The sequence below is a fragment of the Trachemys scripta genome, chromosome 7 (genome assembly GCF_013100865.1).
Source record: "Trachemys scripta elegans isolate TJP31775 chromosome 7, CAS_Tse_1.0, whole genome shotgun sequence".
NCBI classification, from domain to species: domain Eukaryota; kingdom Metazoa; phylum Chordata; order Testudines; family Emydidae; genus Trachemys; species Trachemys scripta.
Genome location: NC_048304.1, coordinates 33,202,992 through 33,224,787, shown reverse-complemented (window position 1 = coordinate 33,224,787; position 21,796 = coordinate 33,202,992). Strand labels below are relative to the sequence as shown.

Here is a 21,796-nt window from a genome sequence, read left to right as displayed (position 1 = left end):
GACAGGGTGGATTTGATTTAAATCATGATTTAAATCATTAGTTAGGAAGACTCGATTTAATCATGGGTTTCTACATAAAAGTCCATTCTTGTTGGTTGTTATAACCTTAAAACATATTCTTCACAACTCAGAGATAGATTTAGGTTTCATTTTTAGAAGGTACACACTATACATTTTTAAACCGTGATTTATTTTGAAAACTTTTCAGATGAGTTTTACAGCTATATCAGAAAATGAATGATTGTTTGGTTATTTCATTTACCAAAGATAATTGAAGCAGATATTTATGAAGTCATTGGGAAGTGAACTATCTCCAATTCAAGAGGTCAATCATTTATATTTGGAGGATTTTCTTGCCAGGCTGTATGAGGAGGAGAACATCACCAGACAGACATTTAAATTGTTTTATTTAACTAAAACAACAATGTTAAGTATTCTGGATTTTTTTCCTTCAACAGCAAACATAATATTTTAACAAAAAAGGATATGTCCCTCGCTTCTCACATTTTTCTCCCGACTTCTTCTCCTTGTCCAGATCTCTTCTGCCCCCAACAATCTTCTATTCATTGAACTTTTTGAAATTTTTCACTTTTAAAGAGAGGTAAGGGGTTGACCCTGTGTACACAAATTTACAGAGGGACAATAGAGTTGAGGTCTGTTATTTCTCACCTCTATACATTATTTATTTATTTATTTTAAAACATTTTTTGCTGTTAACAAGCATGTTACCTCTGGAGAGACAAATCCACAGTTTGAGAACTGCAAAACTAAGCATCTCTGATCGTATCTTCTAGACTGAGCACTGAGTCCCATTGGGTAGATAGAAAAATTAACCTAAATAATCTATACAGAAGTCTGTGGAACCCCATAAGATTGGTTCCCTATGCCTGTAGAACTGATGAATGAAATTGTTTTTAATTGTTCACTTTATTAATGTAACTTAATAAGTAAAGTTTTATGAATGAAACAACATTCATTCATAAAACCGGTTACCCCAATAACTGGCTAATTGACAATTAAGATGCTTGTTAAGAGCCATAGCTGTTCAGACAGTTGCCCTTGTAAGTGTCACAGTCAATCCAATTCCTGCTTAAATCACTGAGACTTGCACTGCTTCAGTATTGTAACTTCTGTTCATTGTTTGCCATATTGTAATTCAAACTCCATTTTACAATGTTTACTCCATTTTGTAAAAGCTTGCTGCTGCAACCTTATTAGTTTAGTTTAGATGTGTGAATGAGGTATGTATGGATGATGGAATCAACCTCCAGCACCAGCCTGTCCTGATGAAACAGAGTTCAAACACCAACGGCTGAAGATGCAGACAAGAGCCCTAACAAAGTAAGAAGAGTCCACCCTAAGAAGAAAAGAACAAAAGTACAACAGAAGGAAGATCAAAGCCAGGTCCGAGGCTGAAAGTCATGTCTGCAATTGATGGGTAATCAATCACCCCGAACCCAGAGGCAGCGTGACACAGCAAGACCTATAGACTCTGGATTCAAACTAAAGCCTACAAAAAGGATGGGTGAGATGGAAGACTTGGAAGGGTAACGTTCTGCTGCCAACATGGAAGGGCAGACCCAGCCCTATCTTGTGCCCGGCTTTCCTGGCCAGTTAGCTGCCACAAGCTACGATCCCAAGCTGCGAACTCAAGCCACGAACTCAAGCTATGTTCAGGACTGGTAACTATACAGCAGCTGCAGAACATCTGGTGTGTGCGTGTGTGTGTGTGTATGTATGTGTGTGTATATACATAAGTATTAAGGTATTAGCTAGTGGTTATAGATCAGATTATCATAATAAACGTGGCATCTTTGCCTTGCCCCCTGAAATGATCCTGTATAGTTTTGTCTGCATAACAAGCCATGAACTATTAGAACTCATTTACAAAACTTTTTTTAAACATTACATGAAAAATATTGTCTCATACTATAGAATCAGAATTTATAATCCCTATTCCATGATATAATGTAGTTTTAATTAAGATATCTTTGGATTGGATTTTTGAGGGGAAAAACTATTTAAATTAAAAAAATCAGATTTTTTTTAAAGTAATTGATTTTTATCCCCCCCTGACAGCTGGGCACGGTGGGGGGGAAGGATTGGTTCCCAGCTGGAGCGAGGCAGGGGCGAGGGCAGGATGAAGTTTAACAAAGACAAATGCAAAGTGCTCCACTTAGGAAGAAAAAATCAGTTTCACACATACAGAATGGGAAGAGACTGTCTAGGAAGGAGTACGGCAGAAAGGGATCTAGGGGTTATAGTGGACCACAAGCTAAATATGAGTCAACAATGTGATGCTGTTGCAAAAAAAGCAAACACGATTCTGGGATGTATTAACAGGTGTGTTGTGAGCAAGACACGAGAAGTCATTCTTCCGCTCTACTCTGCTCTGGTTAGGCCTCAGCTGGAGTACTGTGTCCAGTTCTGGGCACCACATTTCAAGAAAGATGTGGAGAAATTGGAAAGGGTCCAGAGAAGAGCAACAAGAATGATTAAAGGTCTTGAGAACATGACCTATGAAGGAAGGCTGAAAGAATTGGGTTTGTTTAGTTTGGAAAAGAGACGACTGAGAGGGGACATGATAGCAGTTTTCAGGTATCTAAAAGGGTGTCATAAGGAGGAGGGAGAAAACTTGTTCACCTTAGCCTCTAAGGATAGAACAAGAAGCAACGGGCTTAAACTGCAGCAAGGGAGGTCTAGGTTGGACATTAGGAAAAAGTTCCTAACTGTCAGGGTAGTTAAACACTGGAATAAATTGTCTAGGGAGGTTGTGGAATCTCCATCTCTGGAGATATTTAAGAGTAGGTTAGATAAATGTCTATCAGGGATGGTCTGGACAGTATTTGGTCCTGCCATGCGGGCAGGGGACTGGACTCGATGACCTCTCGAGGTCCCTTCCAGTCCTAGAATCTATGAATCTATGAATTCCCTTTGATGGGATGTAGTACTTTTTGTCAGATCTCTTACAAATGGTGGAATTGTGGCTGGTGTTTGCCCCAGTGTACGTGCAGGGGATAGTAATGCCTCATTACAAGTAAGGCAAACTTCCCTTGAGGATTAATATTCAAGATGTCTACCAAAGAATGTTGTGACTCTTGGACTTCCTTTAGTGGGATTTGGAGTCTGCCAGCCTCTTCATGAGGTCCTGGAATGTTTTAAAAGCATCAACATAGGTGGGCAGTGGTGGCATTACTACCTCATCTGGAGATGAAGAGGACTTGACTGAAGGAGGCCAGACCTCCTCAGTTTGAGGTTCTGGCTCCTGCTCTGTATCATTCAGTACTGAAGAAGAGCATGGTACTGGGGGATGGACAACTGTTGGTCGTGGATGGGACAGTACCGGAGGGTGCCTGTAATCTCTTCTTGGCATTCTATAAAACTGGTCACCAAACTGGCTTCAAGGATCCCAGTAATCACATTGGGGGGGATAGGGAAAGGGTCCCCAACAATCATTCTCCCTGAGTCTGCAGTGCCTGTCAGATTCTCTAGGATCTTTCTCAATAGAGGGATTCCTGGGAGCTGGATGGCACAGTACCAGGATTCCCGTACTGAGACCTCAAAGTCTGATAATTCATCTCTTGAGATGGTGCCTCAGGCATAATGACCAGTGCTGACTGCTGAAGACTTGGGCGGGTTTCAGCCTGCAGGTGTCTAAGCAGCACCGGTGAGGGGGCTCTGATAGCACTCCGTAGTAATGGAGATTCAGGCTAATCCAAAATGATGAGATCTTCAGATGATAGAAACCTAGAAGGAACCAGAGGGCTGTACTAGCCTGTACTCAAGGCTTGAGTCAGTACTGGAGGTGAAATTGTGGACCAGTGAGATGGAGATTGCTGCGGTACCAAGGTGAATGCAAGGTCCTGTCTTACTTCAGAGTTTGAGTAAGAAGCCAGTACCGAGGGATGTACAGTAGCCTTCTGTGTATCATGGTGCCATGTAGGATCAGGCAGTGCTGCTGCGGTAGGTTGTCCGGTAGAGTGCTTATCCAGACAAGGCTTCTTACACAGTACCAACACCTCGGTACCTCATTCAACTGGAGCATCTACGGTACCCTTTAAGGGATGTGAGATCTCCCAAGAGTGGGTCTTATGGGGTGACCTATCCTTTTTCTTCATTTCTCTGGTTGGGAAAGTGTGCTTCTTCCTCTCTGAGGTTTTTGTGTCTGTGGTCACAGATGAGGCTGGACTAGTGACCAGAGTGGTGTGCAATGTTGAGGCTGATGTACGGTGGAGGAAGTGGACCCCTCCAGAGCTAGGCCATGTTCCCTTAAGAGGTGTTTTAGTTTAGCCTCCCTATCTTTTTTTTGCTCTGCCCTTAAATCCCAGACAGACCTTACACTATGAGGGGATATGGGAGTCCCCCAAACACCATAGGCAACTCAAGTGTCCGTCACTGTTGGGGGAAAAAAATTGTAGCAGGTCTGTCAGGGCTTAAACCCTGGGGTCTTAGGCATAACAAATTGTGCTCCAGCACAAACAAAGGTTCCAGAAGAAGGAGGCAGAAAACCCCCTCCACAAAAAAAGAACAGTAAATAACTATGAAACAAAAATAAAGACAGACTTTCATGAGATGAAACAAAAGTGAGAAATTAACAGCAAAGACTCTGTCTTGAGCGGCCAGCAGTTGAGGAGGACCTGAGCCCACCACCACTCATTCAGAGCATGAGGGTGTTCTGCACAGGGGCAGGCCCGCGAGCACTACTTTGCAGTCTCCAATCAAGAGCACACAGGCACAAACATCCTATGGTGGAGCTCCCACAAGACATATGCTCAAAGAAGAACCCAGGAGTCCTGCACCACTGTCATGTCCCTTGACCACAAAGCCATCCGCCCTCCCTCCTTCTAATACAAGAGTGTCAGCTCTTTGAGGCAAGGGACCAACTTTGTTCCATTTTTGTACAGTGCCTAGCACAGAGGTGTCCTAGTGCATATCGGGGCTCCTTGGCCTTACTGCCATCCAACAATAAAGAACAAGAACCCCATTGAATGGATGGTCTTTATTTGGCTTTGTTTGCATGGGGGAGCACAGCAGTTGTCATACCTTTGGCTAAGGGCATCTTCATTTCAGGACGTCCATTCAGAAAGGTTGGAAATCTCTTGCAGCCACAAGTGGTCGCCCTGTGGGACAAATACAGACAGGCGTTGGTCTGTGACTAGACAGGAGCAGAGAAGCCTCCCCACTGGCGAGGGAGGTTACAGCAGCACCTGGAGCCCATGTCCTCCCATGCCAGGTACTGCTCACACATCTAGGCCAAACTTTTCCAAAGCAGAGTGACATCAGGTGCCTCATTTTTTTGAGCATCCAACTAGAGATGCTGTAAGGACCCTGATTTCCAGACAGTGTTTGGCCATCACCCTCAAATTCAGGCCTCTCATGCTGGGCTACCAAGAGCCTGGCACCACAAAGACTGGTGCCTTTTTCAAACAGTAAATGGAAGTCTCCACCCCAAAGAACTTCCAATCTTTCCCTTGGGCTAAACAGGGCCCCATTTGGCCAAGATACTAAGTGTATGTGATTCCCACAGATCTCAGTGGGCTCCTGGAATCCTGTCTCCCACCCTCCCCACTCTAACCATTAGACCCTCACTCCCCTCCCAGAGCTGGGACTAGAACCCAGGAGTCCTGATTCCCAGTCCCTGCACGTGTACTCTAACCCACTAGGCCCCCCTCCACTGTGCTCTCTGAGCTCCAGACTCCCAGCCCACCTTGCTCTCCTCTGAAAACCAAACCCAGACATTTGCATAGTCTAGAAAGATTTTTGAAAAGAAATCCCCATAGCCATGTTTACGTATTACTCCTGATTGATAATCCTTAGCCCTTCTATCTAAGCCTCTCAAAATGCTTTCCAAACATTCATACCTGTAGCCACAGCTCCCTCTGGTAGTTGGATTAGTGTTATCCCCATTTTGCAGACAGGGAAAGTGAGGTAGAGAGGGAAGGCATATTAGACCTCAGCACCAATTGCTTCTGAAGCCCATGCGCCTTCCTCCAGGCCACACCACTCCTCAATACTGGAGAACATGGCCTTGTGGGTGCCATCCAGTTTGGCCCTTCCCTTTTACACAAACTGAGTTTGATTTCTGGAGAGCTTCTTCCCTGACCAACCTGCCACAGATTCTCACTGCTTCTGGCTCCGTCCTCTGATACAGCTGTAAAGCCTTCCTCTCTTTCACTTAGGAACATGCTGGCATCTGTTCCTTTCTTGGGACTCCATAGGCAAAAACTCAGCTGGCTGCCAAAGTCAGTCATGAGATCGTCTGTCCTCTCCTGCAAGCCACCCGGTGGCTCTTGCTCCAGAGCCTCACCTGCATTGTTCTCTATGGTTGCTGTCTTCCTCCTCTTAGTTTCACTCATTTCTCCCCACAAGTCAACTCTGTCCAGCAGAGAGGCTGTAAACATAAAATGAACATGATGCTCTCGTGATAACTGTCATACTGTTCTATCGCTGGGAAATGCTGCAGAGCTAGTTACCCAGTGTCTGATACCATGCTGTAGGCGAATGGGACCTCTTTGCCAGGCTTGGCAAAGGCTGCATGTAATCCTAGGGGGCTCGTGAATCTGGTAGAAACAGACTGAGCAGAGCCAGCAGCTGGAAGGCTGAATAAATTCACACTAGGAATAAGGGGAAAATGTTTAGCCAGGAGGGAGATTTCCTATCGGGGCAGCTCCCCCTGGTTGGGATTCTCCCTCCCTTAGCAGCTTTACATCCAGCCGGATGACTCCCTGAATTATATGTTCTAGCTCCACCACTGGATCGATGCTGAATGCAGGAATCACTGGGTGAGGTTCTCTGGCTTGTTTGATACAGGGGGTCATGCCTGATGATCAGAATGGTCACTGGCCATGAAATCTATGGACGAATGGTGGGCAAAATCCACTGTGAGCGTGTGTAAATGCAGACAAGAGCAGGCCATTCAATCAACTCCAGTGCTGTGGTAAGGGAAATAGAAACTGCACAGGAAAATGATCTCAGAGCCATCGTGGGGCTGCTCAGTGGGGAAGGGAAGGTGAGGGGGTTAGAGAAAGGAATAAGATATTAAGGGATGTTAAGGGTAAAGACAACCCAGCCCAGGGAGCAGGGCACAGGACTCTTGGGCTCTATTCCCAGCTCTGCCACTGGCCTGCGGCATGACCTTGGTCAAGTCCCTTCCCCTCTCGGTGCCTCTGTTTCCCAGAATGTCTATTCTGATAGTCTCTCACTGTGGGTCTACGCAGTGCTCAGTCTGATGTGAGTCTGATCTCAGTTGGGGAGGGTCTGTGCAATAGGGGCCCTAATTCAGTCATGCAAAGAATAACAGGTGATAACTGCTGGCCTGTTCATCTACTTTCCTAGTACAAAGGTGGCTGGATCCAAGCCCCAGTGTGATCACCGGAAAGAGCATTTGTGGGGCGTCTGGGTGACCATCACCTAGAGGAGCTCTGTGTGTGTGTGCAAAGGGAATGTGCGTCCTCTGGACATTTTCTTACCCGGCTCTGAATCGACAGAATTGATGCTGTCAGATGCCTCTTCGTGTGATAGCTTCTGGCTAGCTGTTGGTAAGTCACATGCAGCAAGCCAGGCTGGGTTGACATCCTCGGGTACCTGCTGTTGAAAGTTACCCTCATTAAGTCTGATGAGCAGGGGACAGTTCTGCCAACCTGGCTATACTGGAGAACTGGGTAGGGGAGGCTGAACTGATGCAAAAGCAGCCATGCAGAACTGACTGCACTGCTCCCCACAGCCAAGTACGGTGCTCTTTGCAGCATGCCTGGCAGTACAAGTGCATTTTGGGTAGCTATCCCACAGAGTGGTTGCAGATGTGTATTCTGCTCAGGTCAGTGTGTGCCCAGTGCACCAAAGCCAGAGAACTTTACCTAACAGTACACTTGGGGCAGCGCTTGCACCACCCGACCCCTTAGCCTCTCCCCTGGATATTTAAGGGCTTCACTACACCCTTCCCTAGTTCCTTCTCACCTTCCATGGCTTGAGTCAGAGTGCTCAGAGTGGTTTTCCCCTCAGGCTTTATTCCATAGCGCTGTGATTTTTCTGTATATATTTGTTAGTTGTGGCTAGCTTAGCAGTACCCTTAAGTTTAGTTTATTATTAATAGTAGATAAGATTTTGAACACTCTTTCCACGTTTCAGGGGCCAGAGAGGAGGTTCCCCTTCGGACTGGAGAAAGGGATTCTACTCACCGTACTTCCTGCTCCCCAAGTCCAAGGGAGGAGAGTGCGATCTATCCTCAGTCTGCGTCTCAACAAGTACATCAATTATATGAGATTCCACATGGTCATGCTAACTACTATTCTCCCCGCTTTGAATCACAATGACTGGCTTGCTGCCCTCAATCTTCAGGACGCTTACTTCCTTGTAGAGATTTTCCCAAGCCACAGTAAGTTTCTGAGATTTGTAATGACAGATCAGCATTATCAGTACACCGGGCTTCTCTTTGACTTGTCCTTAGCTCCCTGGGCTTTTACCAAATGCCTGTCTATAGTAAACGCATATCTCAGAAAAGAGGAATGAGAGGGTTACTCACATTGTGCAGTAATTGAGGTTTTTCGAGATGAGTATCTCTGTGGGTGCTCCACTTTAGGTGTCGGTGCATCCCGGCGCCAGCTGATGGGAGATTTTCGGTAGCAATGCCTGGTCAGGATGTGCATGCGCAGTAGCTGTCTCGCAGTGCCATTAGCGCTTCATCTAGCATGTACATGGCCTGACCCCTTCAGTTCCTTTTCTACCATGTATCAGGGGGTAGCCGTGTTAGTCTGTATCTACAAAAACAACAAGGAGTCTGGTGGCACCTTAAAGACTAACAGATTTATTTGGGCATAAGCTTTTGTGGGTAAAAACCTCACTTCTTCAGATGCATCTTGTTGTTTTTCTACCACGGAGTCTTTAATGCGAACTCCGAAATAGAGGGGAGGAAGGTGGGTAGTGGAACACCCACAGGGGGGCACATCTCAAAGAACCTCAGTTACTGCACGAGGTGAGTAACCCTCTCTTCTTCTTTGCGTGCTTTCCCTGTGGATGCTCCACTTCAGGTGACTGTAAAGCAGTGCCCTACTGTGGATGGATGGGCTGCGGTGTTCAATGCATCGTTGACACTAGCACCATTCGGCCTAGTATTGCATCTGAGCCTGAGCTTTGCATTATTGCGTAGAGATTAATGAATGTGTGTTCGGATGCCCAAGTGGTGGCTCAACATATCTCTGTGAGTGGTACGTTATTCAAAAAGGCTGTTGAGGTTGATATTGATCTCGTCAAATGGGCTCTGATCCCCGTTGGGGGCTCCCTTTTTTGCTGTTGATAGCATAGGTGGATGCAATTGGAGATCCATTTTGAAAGTCTTTGTTTTAATATTGCAGATCCCTTTAATAGTTCAGTTGTGGAGATGAACAGTCTCGGTGATTTTTGGAATGGTTTCATTCTATCTAGGTAAAATGCTAATGCAAGTCTAACATCTAGAGAGTGTAGATTGTCTCTTGTGTAGTTCCATGCGGGTTAGGGTAAAACGTAGGTAAGCGAATAGGTTGGTTGAGATGAAAGGATGATATCTTGGGGACAAATTTTGGGTGTGATAGTAGTGTCACTTTGTCTTTGAAGAATACAGTAGATGGAGTGTGGGCCATGAGAGCCCCTATTTCACTTACTTTTTGCGCAAAAGTAATTGTGACCAGGAAGGCTACCTTCATTGAGAAGTGTAGTAGAGAACAAGTCATGAATGGTTCGAATGGTGTTTTGGTAAGGCCTCTAAGGCCCAGGTTTAGATCCCATGCTGGTGTGGGGTTAAGTATTTCTGGGTTATACCTGTGAGGAAATGCTTTGTGATTGGGTGTGTGAATATTGAGACACCATTGATCTTATGATGGAAAGCAATTATGGCTGCTAGGTGTACTTTAACTGTACTTATGGTAAGTCCTGATTGTTTCAGTTCTAATATGTACTCCAAGATCAAATGAAGTGGTGCTGTAAGTGCAGTAATGCATTTGTTTCTGCGCCACATGGACAACCTCTTCCATTTCTGTAGGTATGTTGCACAAGTGGATGTCTTTCTTCTGTTTAGTAATACCTGTTTAACCTGTTCCAAGCAGGTTAATTCTTTGTGTTGGAGCCATGGAGGAGCCATGCCTTCAGGTGAAGTTTCTCCAGGTCCGGATGGAGGACTCGACCTTCATCTTGTGAGAGAAGATCCTATTGCAGTGGGAGAGTATATGGTGCGCAGATCGCCATGCATCCCAGGTATGGGAACCATGTCTGTCTGGGCCATGTCGGGACTATAAGTGTGACCTTGGCTTCGTTGTTTCATACTTATGTATTACCCTGGAGATTAACTGTGTCAGTGGGAATGCTACAGGAGAGGTGTGTTTCATCTGATGAGGAAGACATCCCTTAGGAATTGGTTTAAATGAAACCCTGTTCTACTGCTCCCCCTATATTTCCCCTTGTTGTATTTCTCCTCTCATCCCTCTGTAAATATTTCCCTTTGTTATATCCATTGTACTTTTCCTGTGGGTGGGTGTGTTCACTCTGGGGGGGGTTTGGAACGAGTGCCCGTGGGGTAAAAAAAATTTCTCCTGCTGCATTCCTGGGCGCGCCTTCTCTTGGCCAGAGCTGCCTGCAGAGCAGACTCCATCTTGGCCACGAGAGTGCTAAAGATACCTAAGAGACTGAAATCTACTCTAAAACCAGTACAACAATTGGACTTCATTGGAGCACACCTAGACTCCGTAGAGGCCAAAGCATCATTACCAATGACCAGATTTGCGCACTCACCACTCTCATATCAGTGATCACAAATAGCCCATGGGTATCTGCACACACCTGCCTTCAACTACTGGGACATATGGCGGCCACCACCTTCGTAGTAAAACACGCTCGCTTACACATGTGCTGCCTACAGGGAGGGCTGAGCTCATTGTGATACAATGAAATCACAGCCTGAACAAAAGGGACCAAGCAATATTAATCAGATTCCTGAATGATGTTTTGATATTGGACATTTGCAGGCAGGGCTGGCTCCACGCACCAGCCGAGCAAGCTGGTGCTTGGGGCGGGAGCTTGTAGGAGGCGGCATTCTGCCCAATCCTAGGGCGGCACGGCCGCTTTTTTTTTTTGTTCCGCTCCGGCCGCCCTGTAGGGGGCAGCGGCATGGAGGACGGGAGCGCCCTGCAGCAAGCCTGGCAGGGCAGCCCATGTCCTTCCCTCCCAGCCGACCAGAGTGGTGTGGAACCCTCCCGGCAGGGGGCACGGCGGGATGGCTGCGTGGCAGCACCCCGATGAAGCCCTGGCCACCCCCCTTCTCTCTCTGCCCCCCGCTCCCTTCCCCTCCCCCCGCTAGCCAGGGCAGATCTGCAGGGCAAGGAGTCCCCCTGCACCCTGGCTCCGGCCGCGCCCCAGCGTTTTTTTTTTTGCTTTGCTGTTCTGGCCGCCGCGGTTTTTTTTTTTTTTGCTTGGGGCGGCCAGAAAGCCAGAGCCGGCCCTGTTTGCAGGGCAGTTCCTTAGTCTACCATACATACTTTTACCAAGCATTATGCTATTAGGGCTGCATCTAGATCAGATGCAAATTTTGGGAAGGCAAGTACTGCAGTCATTCTTTAAGTAGACTCTGAGCCCTGCCCCCTAACTTGGCTTGTGAGTCCCCTGAGTGAAATACACGTCTGCACCTGCTCAAAGAAGAGTGGTTACCTACCTGGACTGTAACTATTGTTCTTCGAGATGTGGGTGAAAAGGTGTCTTCCATGACCCACTCTCTGTCTCCTCTGCACTGCAGTGTTACCATTTAATGTTCGGTGTGCAGGAACCGAGGGGGGTTGGAGCCCTTAAACAGCCTGGGGAAGGACCAAGGGGACGTAGGACACGAGCACCACCCCTATGGTTATTGCTAGGGAAAGTTTTCTGGCTTCTGAGTGCTGGGTGCACACACACCTGAGTGCAGTACAGGTCTACACCCATATCTTGCAGAACAACAGTTACAATACAGGAAAGTAACTGTTTTTTTCCCAGCAGCAGGTGATAGCAGGATGAAGATATTTTTCTAATATAAGACTGAAGGGCATTGAAAACCAGGCTGGACAAGGCCCTGGGGGATAATTTACAGGGGGGTAATCCTACCCTGGGTCCCAGAGAGGGATGGGGTAGATGGGATCTGATGTGGAGTGTCTCCATTTCTGATGGAACAATCCACAGGGAATAGTCTGTAGGGACTCCGACCACATGGGATTCAGTAGAAGCTTTCCGTCTCTACTATCTCTGATGACTAAAAGGTGCTCACATACCATGGTCATGAGCATGGAGTTGGTGGGTGGGTGGATATGTATGGTGACAGACAGAAACAGATCAGTATACAAGGCCTCAAAGAGGGAGCCACAGGGTGAAACTGACTTACTTTTGTGATGCTGCATGTGCCATTGGGCATCAGTCGCTTCCGAGTGACATTTTCAAAGGCTGTTTGAATGGCTGCCATTAGCTCTGGGGTATCTGAAACCTGCACACGTTAATAGAATCCAGTCACCCGGGGAAAGGTGCTTTGGATTCTTGAGACCTCTTATTTGAAAAGTTCTCATGCCTCCATGGATTGCAAGAGGCCTTAAGCTACACTTACCCTTACAAGCACTACAATAGCACTTCATCTAATAATGAGATTTTCATCCCTCTGCTGAGGGGGAGCAGAATTCGGGGGGGGGAGGGAGGAGCAATGGAGCCCCAAGAGTTGCCTCCAAATCCAGAGAACAGAGCAGACAGCAAACTCTGTGCCACCTGCCATGACTCTCTCCAAGAACCGTGGCATCACAACACTAATATCACAGCATTTCTTCAAATACTAAAAACTTGCTCACAGGCGACAAAAACAACTTGGACGACTGTGTGACAGCACCATCTGGTGATTCCTCTCATGACATTATTAATACTATAGTAGCCCTGGAAGGCTACCACTTTCATCAGCATCCAATTCTGTTGGGGGCTGCACAGACTCCAACCGAGATCAGGGTATCATTATGCCAGATGCTGCACAGACCCTGACCAAGATTGGGGGCCCTGTCTTGCCAGGAGCTGCCTTGACCCCAAGTGAGACTGGGGCCCCCATTGTGTAAGGCCCTGCACAGATGCATAGTGAGATAGAGTGCCTCCCCTGAAGAGCTCACAATCTAAATAGACAAAAGGTGGTAGGGGCAACTGAGGCCCCAGGAGGGGAAGGGACTTGCCCAAGATCACCCAGCAGGTCAGTGGCTGAGCCATAAATAGACCCCAGTAGCCCTGAGTTCCAGCTGAATCAGCACAGCTAGTCATTGGACCATGCTGCCTCTCATGGAGAATTATAACAGTATCCTAAAAAATCCACCACATACAATAGTTACCTGCAAACTCTGCAGACATTCCCGTCTGAACTGGCTGTTAGTGCTGCTGGACACCACGCTGGAAATGGCACCTAGGATGACGGGCAGGGACAGCTTCAACCTCTGCTGGTTCTGGGAAGGGCCAAGAACATTTTACTGCACATTTCCATTCCCGTCGACACCCCTCCACCTGGCCACCCTGGGACGGATCAGAAAACCAAGGCAAATCCTGTGTTGGGGAAGCTTAGGAGGCAGAATGGGATGTGGTCCTACTGGAATTAGCTCAGCACTTAGGGGGATCATCCCGACACCTAGGAAAAGCACCCTGCCATCTAGCAGGTTTATGTCTCTTTCAGATGGTGTCATCCGCAGCAGTACAGCATCGCCTAGCACAGCCCTAGAGAACTGGGGTTGGGACTAATCCCAAGAGGACAGCACCCCCTACGGAGGGCCTGGCACTGTTCCATGGAGCATAGCATGCCCTAATGCCACACTGGACTCAGTACTGACTCCAAAGGGAGGGCTCCCCCACCCTTCTCTCTGAAGCACAGTGCCCGCAGCAGCTCACTGACTCAGAAGAGGGAGCAGCTCCTGCTGAATCACCCACACCACTTCTTGTGGAACTTGAAGTTTTGCCCAAACATTTCCAATCCACGTCCTTCCAAATCCCACGTTGCTGAGCTGGCAAAATCACCCGAGAGCACAGTTCACAGGAGTCTGGCTGCAGGATATGTGGTGAAGCCAACTAGACCCAGTAATAAAACAATGAGAACAGAAAGAGCAGGCAAGAGCCAAACTCCCCCCGATACGACAGCAGGCTCAGAGAGAATGGAGAGAGGAGCCCAGATAGAAGAGCTGACCCTGTGATCTCAGATCCATGGATTCTGTGCTGCCTAATACACATACCAGTACAAGCTCCTACCTTCCCTCTCTTGCAGTGCTCCTGTAGCATTGCGTCAATGACAGCCTGGACTCCACGCTTCACTGCCTCCTGGCTGCACAGGAGAATCTGGTCTATATGGGATGCAATCATGCGCCGGGTCCCTGAGTCACAACAGTTCGGGGTTCGTTTACATTGGGTTTGGTTTGCTTAGGGAAGAGTCATTTTTAGGCGATGATGATCCAAGGAGTCAAAAAACAGGTCAAATCCCAAAGGCAAATCAGTTATTATTTATGTTGCAGGTTTGCCCCGAGGATCCAAACAAGACCAGGACCCCAGTGTGCCAGGTACTGCACAGATCCTGAGTGAGAGCAGGGCCCTGTCCTTCCAGGTGCTGCACAAACCCTGCAACAGCAACAGGGCTCTCTCATGTTCCCAGTAGCATAGTGCCCCATAGCACTGCACTGGGGTCTGTACAGCACCCAGCATGCTGGGGACCCCCACCTCCTTTGGAGCTGGTGCAGTGCCTGCCACGCAAGGAACCCCCATCTCGGTGGGGTCTGTGCAGCACCCGGCATGCTGGGACACTGATCTCAGTCGGGGTCTGTGCAGCTCTTGGCACAATAGGGGCCCTGATCTTGGTTGGGGGCTCTAGGAACTAATCATATACAACACTGCAGTTTTTGTTTCCAGCCTCTAGGGGAAGACAAGCCCAAGATTTGGGCTGGGATGTTACCCTAGAAAACAGTCAAGCGATTTTATACATACAGAAATCATAAAATGGCTTATCTTGAAACTGGTCTGAGTAGTGGAGAAAGAGGAAGAGCAACAGAGTCTGCTCCCAAGTGTCTGGATCATCTTCTTGGCTTCCACCGTCCCAGTGAAGTTTATATCTGACATCTGGGTTCACTTGATCTGGGGGGCAATGGAACATCAAGCAGCATTTTTATATAGAGACACAGCCAGTGCTGCCATCTTTGATCAAGCAAACAGCTTCATGATGTGAGTGTAGTGCTGCCAGGACGGCGCTCAGCACCCACAACTTCTCACAGCTGAGATCCCACTTAGGCTGCACTGTGGTAGCAGGGCCACCCAAAGGATTCTGGGGGCCTGGGGCAAAGCAATTTCGGGGGCCCCTTCCATAAAAAAAGTTGCAATACTGTAGAATACTATATTCTCGTGGGGGCCCCTGTGGGGCCCAGGGCAAATTGCTCCACTTGCCCCCCCTCTGGGCGGCCCTGTGTGGTAGTGCCAATGGGCCAGCACCCCATTCTTCTGGGCACTGTCCAAATGTAACAAAGAGACTGTTCCCTGACTCAAAGAGCTTGCAGTCAACAGCCAGGTCTACACCGAGCCTTTCTCCTGCTATAAGCAATGCCGGGGGTGATTTTTTTAACTGATCTAGTTATACTGGGACAGCGCCTAGTGTGGATGCAGTTATACCAGGATAAAGGTGCCTTATCCTGGTACAGCTTAGGGAATAGCTATACTGGCCGAAAGCACATTAATCCCAGTATAACTGTGTCTACACTAGGGGAATGCAACACTTGAACTACCCAGGCACAGCACAACTTGGGTGAGCAGATAAAGCCTTGATGTTAGATCATAGCCACCGGCAGAATTAAACCAAGAGACAGGAAGAGCAAAGGGAACCAATGAAATGCTTGCAATCTGCACACTCAGCAGCACTCCCAGCTCACCAACTGCACAGCCCCTGGGGAACATTTTGCAGTGCACAGCAAATGGGGGCTAACAAGGGTGGAAGGACAGCAAGGTGGCTTTGAGGATGTTCACAGGCAGCTCCCGCCATGCATGAAGGGGCAGCATGGAGGAAAGCGCCAAGGTGCATGCTGGGAAATGTTTCAAATGGGCGATGGAGAATGGCATGGTTTGCTCTGTATTTTAGAGGAGGGGCATTCAGGAAAATCTCGCCCTCATTTAGGTACCTAAAAGAACTTTGTGATCCTGCTGCCACAGCGTGCTTCTCAGTGCCACAAAATGGCATGATGGAGAAAGAAGGGGCTCTAATAATGGTCACTGGTTATTACTGCTATTTAATAGCATGATAGTGCTACCTAGAGGCACCATTCAAGATCCAGGCCCAATCGTGCCGGTGTTTCAGAGACTCAGATTGCGGCCCCTGCCATGCCAGGCCCTGCACAGACACACAAGAGAATCATAGAATCATAGAATATCAGAGTTGGAAGGGACCTCAAGAGGTCATCTAGTCCAACCCCCTGCTCAAAGCAGGACCAATTCCCAGCTAAATCATCCCAGCCAGGGCTTTGTCAAGCCGGGCCTTAAAAACCTCCAAGGAAGGAAACTCCACCACCTCCCTAGGTAACGCATTCCAGTGTTTCACCACCCTCCTAGTGAAATAGTTTTTCCTGATATCCAACCTGGACCTCCCCCACTGCAACTTGAGACCATTGCTCCTTGTTCTGTCATCTGCCACCACTGAGAACAGCCAAGCTCCATCCTCTTTGGAACCCCCCTTCAGGTAGTTGAAGGCTGCTATCAAATCCCCCCTCATTCTTCTCTTCTGGAGACTAAACAATCCCAGTTCCCTCAGCCTCTCCTCATAAGTCATGTGCTCCAGACCTCTAATCATTTTTGTTGCCCTCCGCTGGACTCTTTCCAATTTTTCCACATCCTTCTTGTAGTGTGGGGACCAAAACTGGACACAGTATTCCAGATGAGGCCTCACCAATGTCGAATAAAGGGGAACGATCACGTTCCTCGATCTGCTGGCAATGCCCCTTCTTATACAGCCCAAAATGCCGTTAGCCTTCTTGGCAACAAGAGCACACTGTTGACTCATATCCAGCTTCTTGTCCACTGTGACCCCTAGGTCCTTTTCTGCAGAACTGCTACCTAGCCATTCGGTCCCTAGTCTGTAGCAGTGCATGGGATTCTTCCGTCCTAAGTGCAGGACTCTGCACTTGTCCTTGTTGAACCTCATCAGGTTTTTTTCGGCCCAATCCTCTAATTTGTCTAGGTCCCTCTGTATCCGATCCCTACCCTCTAGTGTATCTACCACGCCTCCTAGTTTAGTGTCATCTGCAAACTTGCTGAGAGTGCAGTCCACACCATCCTCCAGATCATTAATAAAGATATTAAACAAAACCGGCCCCAGGACCGACCCTTGGGGCACTCTGCTTGAAACTGGCTGCCAACTAGACATGGAGCCATTGATCACTACCCGTTGAGCCCGATGATCTAGCCAGCTTTCTATCCACCTTACAGTCCATTCATCCAGCCCATACTTCTTTAACTTGGCGGCAAGAATACTGTGGGAGACCGTATCAAAAGCTTTGCTAAAGTCAAGGAATAACACATCCACTGCTTTCCCCTCATCCACAGAGCCAGTTATCTCATCATAGAAGGCAATTAGGTTAGTCAGGCACGACTTCCCCTTTGTGAATCCATGCTGACTGTTCCTGATCACTTTCCTCTCCTCTAAATGTTTCATAATTGATTCCTTGAGGACCTGCTCCATGATTTTTCCAGGGACTGAGGTGAGGCTGACTGGCCTGTAGTTCCCCGGATCCTCCTTCTTCCCTTTTTTAAAGATGGGCACTACATTAGCCTTTTTCCAGTCATCTGGGACCTCCCCCGATCGCCATGAGTTTTCAAAAATAATGGCTAATGGCTCTGCAATCTCATCCGCCAACTCCTTTGGCACCCTCGGATGCAGCGCATCCGGCCCCATGGACTTGTGCACGTCCAGTTTTTCTAAATAGTCCCGAACCACTTCTTTCTCCACAGAGGGCTGGTCACCTTCTCCCCATGCTGTACTGCCCAGTGCAGCAATCTGGGAGCTGACCTTGTGCGTGAAGACAGAGGCAAAAAAATCATTGAATACATTAGCTTTTTCCACATCCTCGGTCACTAGGTTGCCTCCCTCCTTCAGTAAGGGGCCCACACTTTCCTTGATTTTCTTCTTGTTGCTAACATACCTGAAGAAACCCTTCTTGTTACTCTTAACATCTCTTGCTAACTGCAACTCCAAGTGTGATTTGGCCTTCCTGCACGCCTGAGCAATATTTTTATACTCCTCCCTGGTTGTTTGTCCAATCTTCCACTTCTTGTAAGCTTCTTTTTTGCGTTTAAGATCAGCAAGGATTTCACTGTTTAGCCAAGCTGGTCGCCTGCCATATTTACTATTCTTTCTACACATCGGGATGGTTTGTTCCTGCAACCTCAATAAGGATTCTTTAAAATACAGCCAGCTCTCCTGGACCCCTTTGCCCTTCATGTTATTCTCCCAGGGGATCCTGCCCATCTGTTCCCTGAGGGAGTCAAAGTCTGCTTTTCTGAAGTCCAGGGTGCGTATTCTGCTGCTCTCCTTTCTTCCTTGTGTCAGGATCCTGAACTCGACCATCTCATGGTCACTGCCTCCCAGGTTCCCATCCACTTTTGCTTCCCCTACTAGTTCTTCCCTGTTTGTGAGTAGCAGGTCAAGAAAAGCTTTGCCCCTAGTTGGTTCCTCCAGCACTTGCACCAGGAAATTGTCCCCTACACTTTCCAAAAATTTCCTGGATTGCCTGTGCACCGCTGTATTGCTCTCCCAGCAGATATCAGGGTGATTAAAGTCTCCCATGAGAACCAGGGCCTGCGATCTAGCAACTTCTGCTAGTTGCCAGAAGAAAGCCTCGTCCACCTCATCCCCCTGGTCTGGTGGTCTATAGCAGACTCCAACCACGACATCATCCTTGTTGCTCACACTTCTCAACTTTATCCAGAGACTCTCAGGTTTTTCTGCAGTTTCATACCGGAGCTCTGAGCAGTCATACTCCTCTCTTACATACAACGCAACTCCCCCACCTTTTCTGCCCTGCCTGTCCTTCCTGAACAGTTTATATCCATCCATGACAGTACTCCAGTCATGTGAGTTATCCCACCAAGTCTCTGTTATTCCAATCACATCATAGTTCCCTGACTGTGCCAGGACTTCCAGTTCTCCCTGCTTGTTTCCCAGGCTTCTTGCATTTGTGTATAGGCACTTAAGATAAGGAGAGAGCGTCCATGCCCCCAAAAGGGGGAGGGGAAACAAAGCCACCAGGAGGAAAGGAACTTGCCCAAGGTCAGCAGCAGGATACAGACTAGAAGCCAGGAGTCCTGACTCCCATTCCTGTGCCTGCCTGTCTAGGTCCCCCACTTCACTCCACAGCCCTGCCCCGAGGGTATGTCTGCCACAAAAAAAGCCAGTCTCGGAGCCCAGGTCAACTGACTCGAGTTTGAGGCAAGGGGCCAAAACTAGTGCAGACCAGGGGTTCTCAAACTTCATTGCACCGTGACCCTCTTCTGATAACAAAGTTACTACATGACCCCAGGTGGGGGCGGAGCCCAAACCCCGCTGCCCCAAGTTGGGGAAGAGGAGGCCAGAGCCCGAGCCTCGCTGCCCAGGGTGGGGGTGGAGCTCAGGCTTCAGCTTCTGCCGGGGTTCCAGCAAGTTTAATGCTGGCCCTGGTGACCCCATTAAAATGGAGTCGGGACCCACTTTGGGGTCCCGACTCACAGTTTGAGAACCGCTGGTGTAGACAATTGGGCTCGGGTTGGAGCCCAGGCTCTGACACCCACCCCCATCGCCAGGTTTCACAGCCTGATCTCCAGCCTAAGCCTGAACACCTGCACTGCTATATTTAGCCCCGTAGTGTGAGCCCCGCAAGCCCCAGTCAGTTGACCCAGGCTCTGAGACTTGGTGCCGCAGGTTTTTTTTGCGGTGTAGACGTACCTTCCCTCTCTTCTCTGTCTTTACCACTGGCCACCATGCCAAATTAACACAACAGGATTGGAGTGAGGTGGGTCAGATTTTGCCACCAAATCACCAGTTCAAGTTTGAGTGCATCCTTTGTGACAAGTCAGTGGATTTTCAGATGCTTGCGCTGTTGGCAACAGACAAATTCTGATTTGTCTTGAGATCTGAGCCAACCAATATGGGAAGCTCTAACTATGCATCTGTGCAGCACCCAGCACAATTGAGGCTCAATCTCAGATGGGATCTGTGCAGCACCCAGGACAACAGGGCCCTGATTTCGGCTGGGAACTGTAGAGCACTCAGCACGGTGGGGCCCTGATCTTGGTTAGGGATCTTTAGATTCTGAGAAGGCTGTGAGCTCTACACAATCGCCTTTGAGAATGACAGCACCTTCTTCCTGCCCTGAATCTGAGTCCAGTGTCGCACTATAGCTGTACTTCTCCCATTCTGCTAAGTTCGATGGGTCATTGAAGAACAAAGATGATTTCCCCTTTGCATAGAATGATATGGGCAAACCCGCGGGGTCGTAGAAAAATATGTATTGCCGGCTAAGGAAGAAACCACTGTGAGACTTAAAGGCAAAGAAATCTGAGTGCAACCAACACCTTTCCCTCTCCTGCAGTTATGCCGGAGGCTCGCCCTTGTAAACACATGATCTTTCAGTCCTAGTGTTCTTACATGCGACAAGGTACAGCAATTTCCAGGAGCAGTGTGATTTTGGAGACCTGCTGGCTCTTTACATTGTAGTGGATGTTAAGGCCCAAAGAACCATTCTTACATCCTTATCTGGCCTGCTCCACAGCACATGAGAGTTTCACCCAGCACACTTTCTCTGTGGCAGCTTTTTCAAGGTGGCCTAACCCTGAAGGGTGCTGGATCCACACCTCAGTGCCTCTGAGGTTCAATGAGAGCCCCACAAGAGCTGAAATTGACTCCTCTGTTTGTTGTGACCAGTGAAAATTGCAATAGGTTGAGATGGCTTGTGAGCCTATCTGAGAGGAAGAACACTGCAGTGGAGAGGGTGCTAAAATGAGACTCGGGAAACCCAGGTTCAAGTCTTTGCTCTGCCACAGATGCACTGAGTGACCTTGACAAGTCACTTAGCCTCTCTGTGCCTTAGTTCTCCAGCTGTACCAGGGGAATAATAGCACTGCCCTGCCTCCTGGGGGATTGGGAGGATAAGTACAGTAAAGAGTACCAGGTGCTCAGACACTACAGTGGTGGGGCCAGATAAGCATTTTGGACAAATACAAAGGCCCAATGCTCAGCACACAATTGTGGGCTAAACTGCTCTCTGCTATGGTGGCTCCTGATGAAGCGACTCCTGTGTTTCGAGCATCCCTCTCAGGTGCAATTCACCTCTGTGCAGCTGGCCCATGGCCCCTTGAAGCCCTGGTCAGCCCCATATGGAAATATTTCTTCTGGTAAAGGATATGGAGACAGCAGCAATCTTAGCAGGCTGATTGGGACACAGCTTCAGGCAGGGGCACAGCGCGGCAGCTGGCGTGACTTCCAGCTCCCCGGTGAATCCAGTTTCAGCCACTTCATGGGGAATCAGGAGGCTGACAGCCCTGCCCAGCACAGGGTGGATTTTGTCACAGAGGAAGTTTGCGCCACGGGACACCAAGCTGTCCACAACCCTATGTGGGACAGAAATAAACAAAAGGAAATAAGAACAGAGGCATTGCTGCAACAGATCAGATGGATGACCCATCTACTCTGGTATCTGGTCTCTAGCCCTCACCAGACCAGGAGCAATGATCTAGCTGTTACTACTTATTTTACACTAGCACCTGTAGTGCCAAGTGCTGTGCAGGTTCCTATACCAAGACATCC

The 21,796-nt window shown here is 48.3% G+C and overlaps 1 protein-coding gene across 1 annotated transcript in view; it reads right to left on the bottom strand.

Annotated features, from left to right (window-relative positions):
• Positions 1–575: 575 nt before the first annotated feature.
• C7H11orf80 (chromosome 7 C11orf80 homolog) overlaps positions 576–21,796 on the bottom strand; it is a 60,610-nt gene continuing 39,389 nt past the window's right edge. The window contains exons 8-17 of the mRNA XM_034777038.1: positions 21,396–21,600; positions 20,351–20,498; positions 14,968–15,114; positions 14,242–14,363; positions 13,341–13,451; positions 12,371–12,469; positions 7,470–7,587; positions 6,108–6,391; positions 5,044–5,120; positions 576–615 (exon numbers count right to left, since the gene is read on the bottom strand). Coding sequence (XP_034632929.1) covers positions 5,067–5,120; positions 6,108–6,391; positions 7,470–7,587; positions 12,371–12,469; positions 13,341–13,451; positions 14,242–14,363; positions 14,968–15,114; positions 20,351–20,498; positions 21,396–21,600 — 1,288 coding nt within the window. The 3' untranslated portion in view covers positions 576–615; positions 5,044–5,066. The remainder of the gene's footprint in view (positions 616–5,043; positions 5,121–6,107; positions 6,392–7,469; positions 7,588–12,370; positions 12,470–13,340; positions 13,452–14,241; positions 14,364–14,967; positions 15,115–20,350; positions 20,499–21,395; positions 21,601–21,796) is intronic.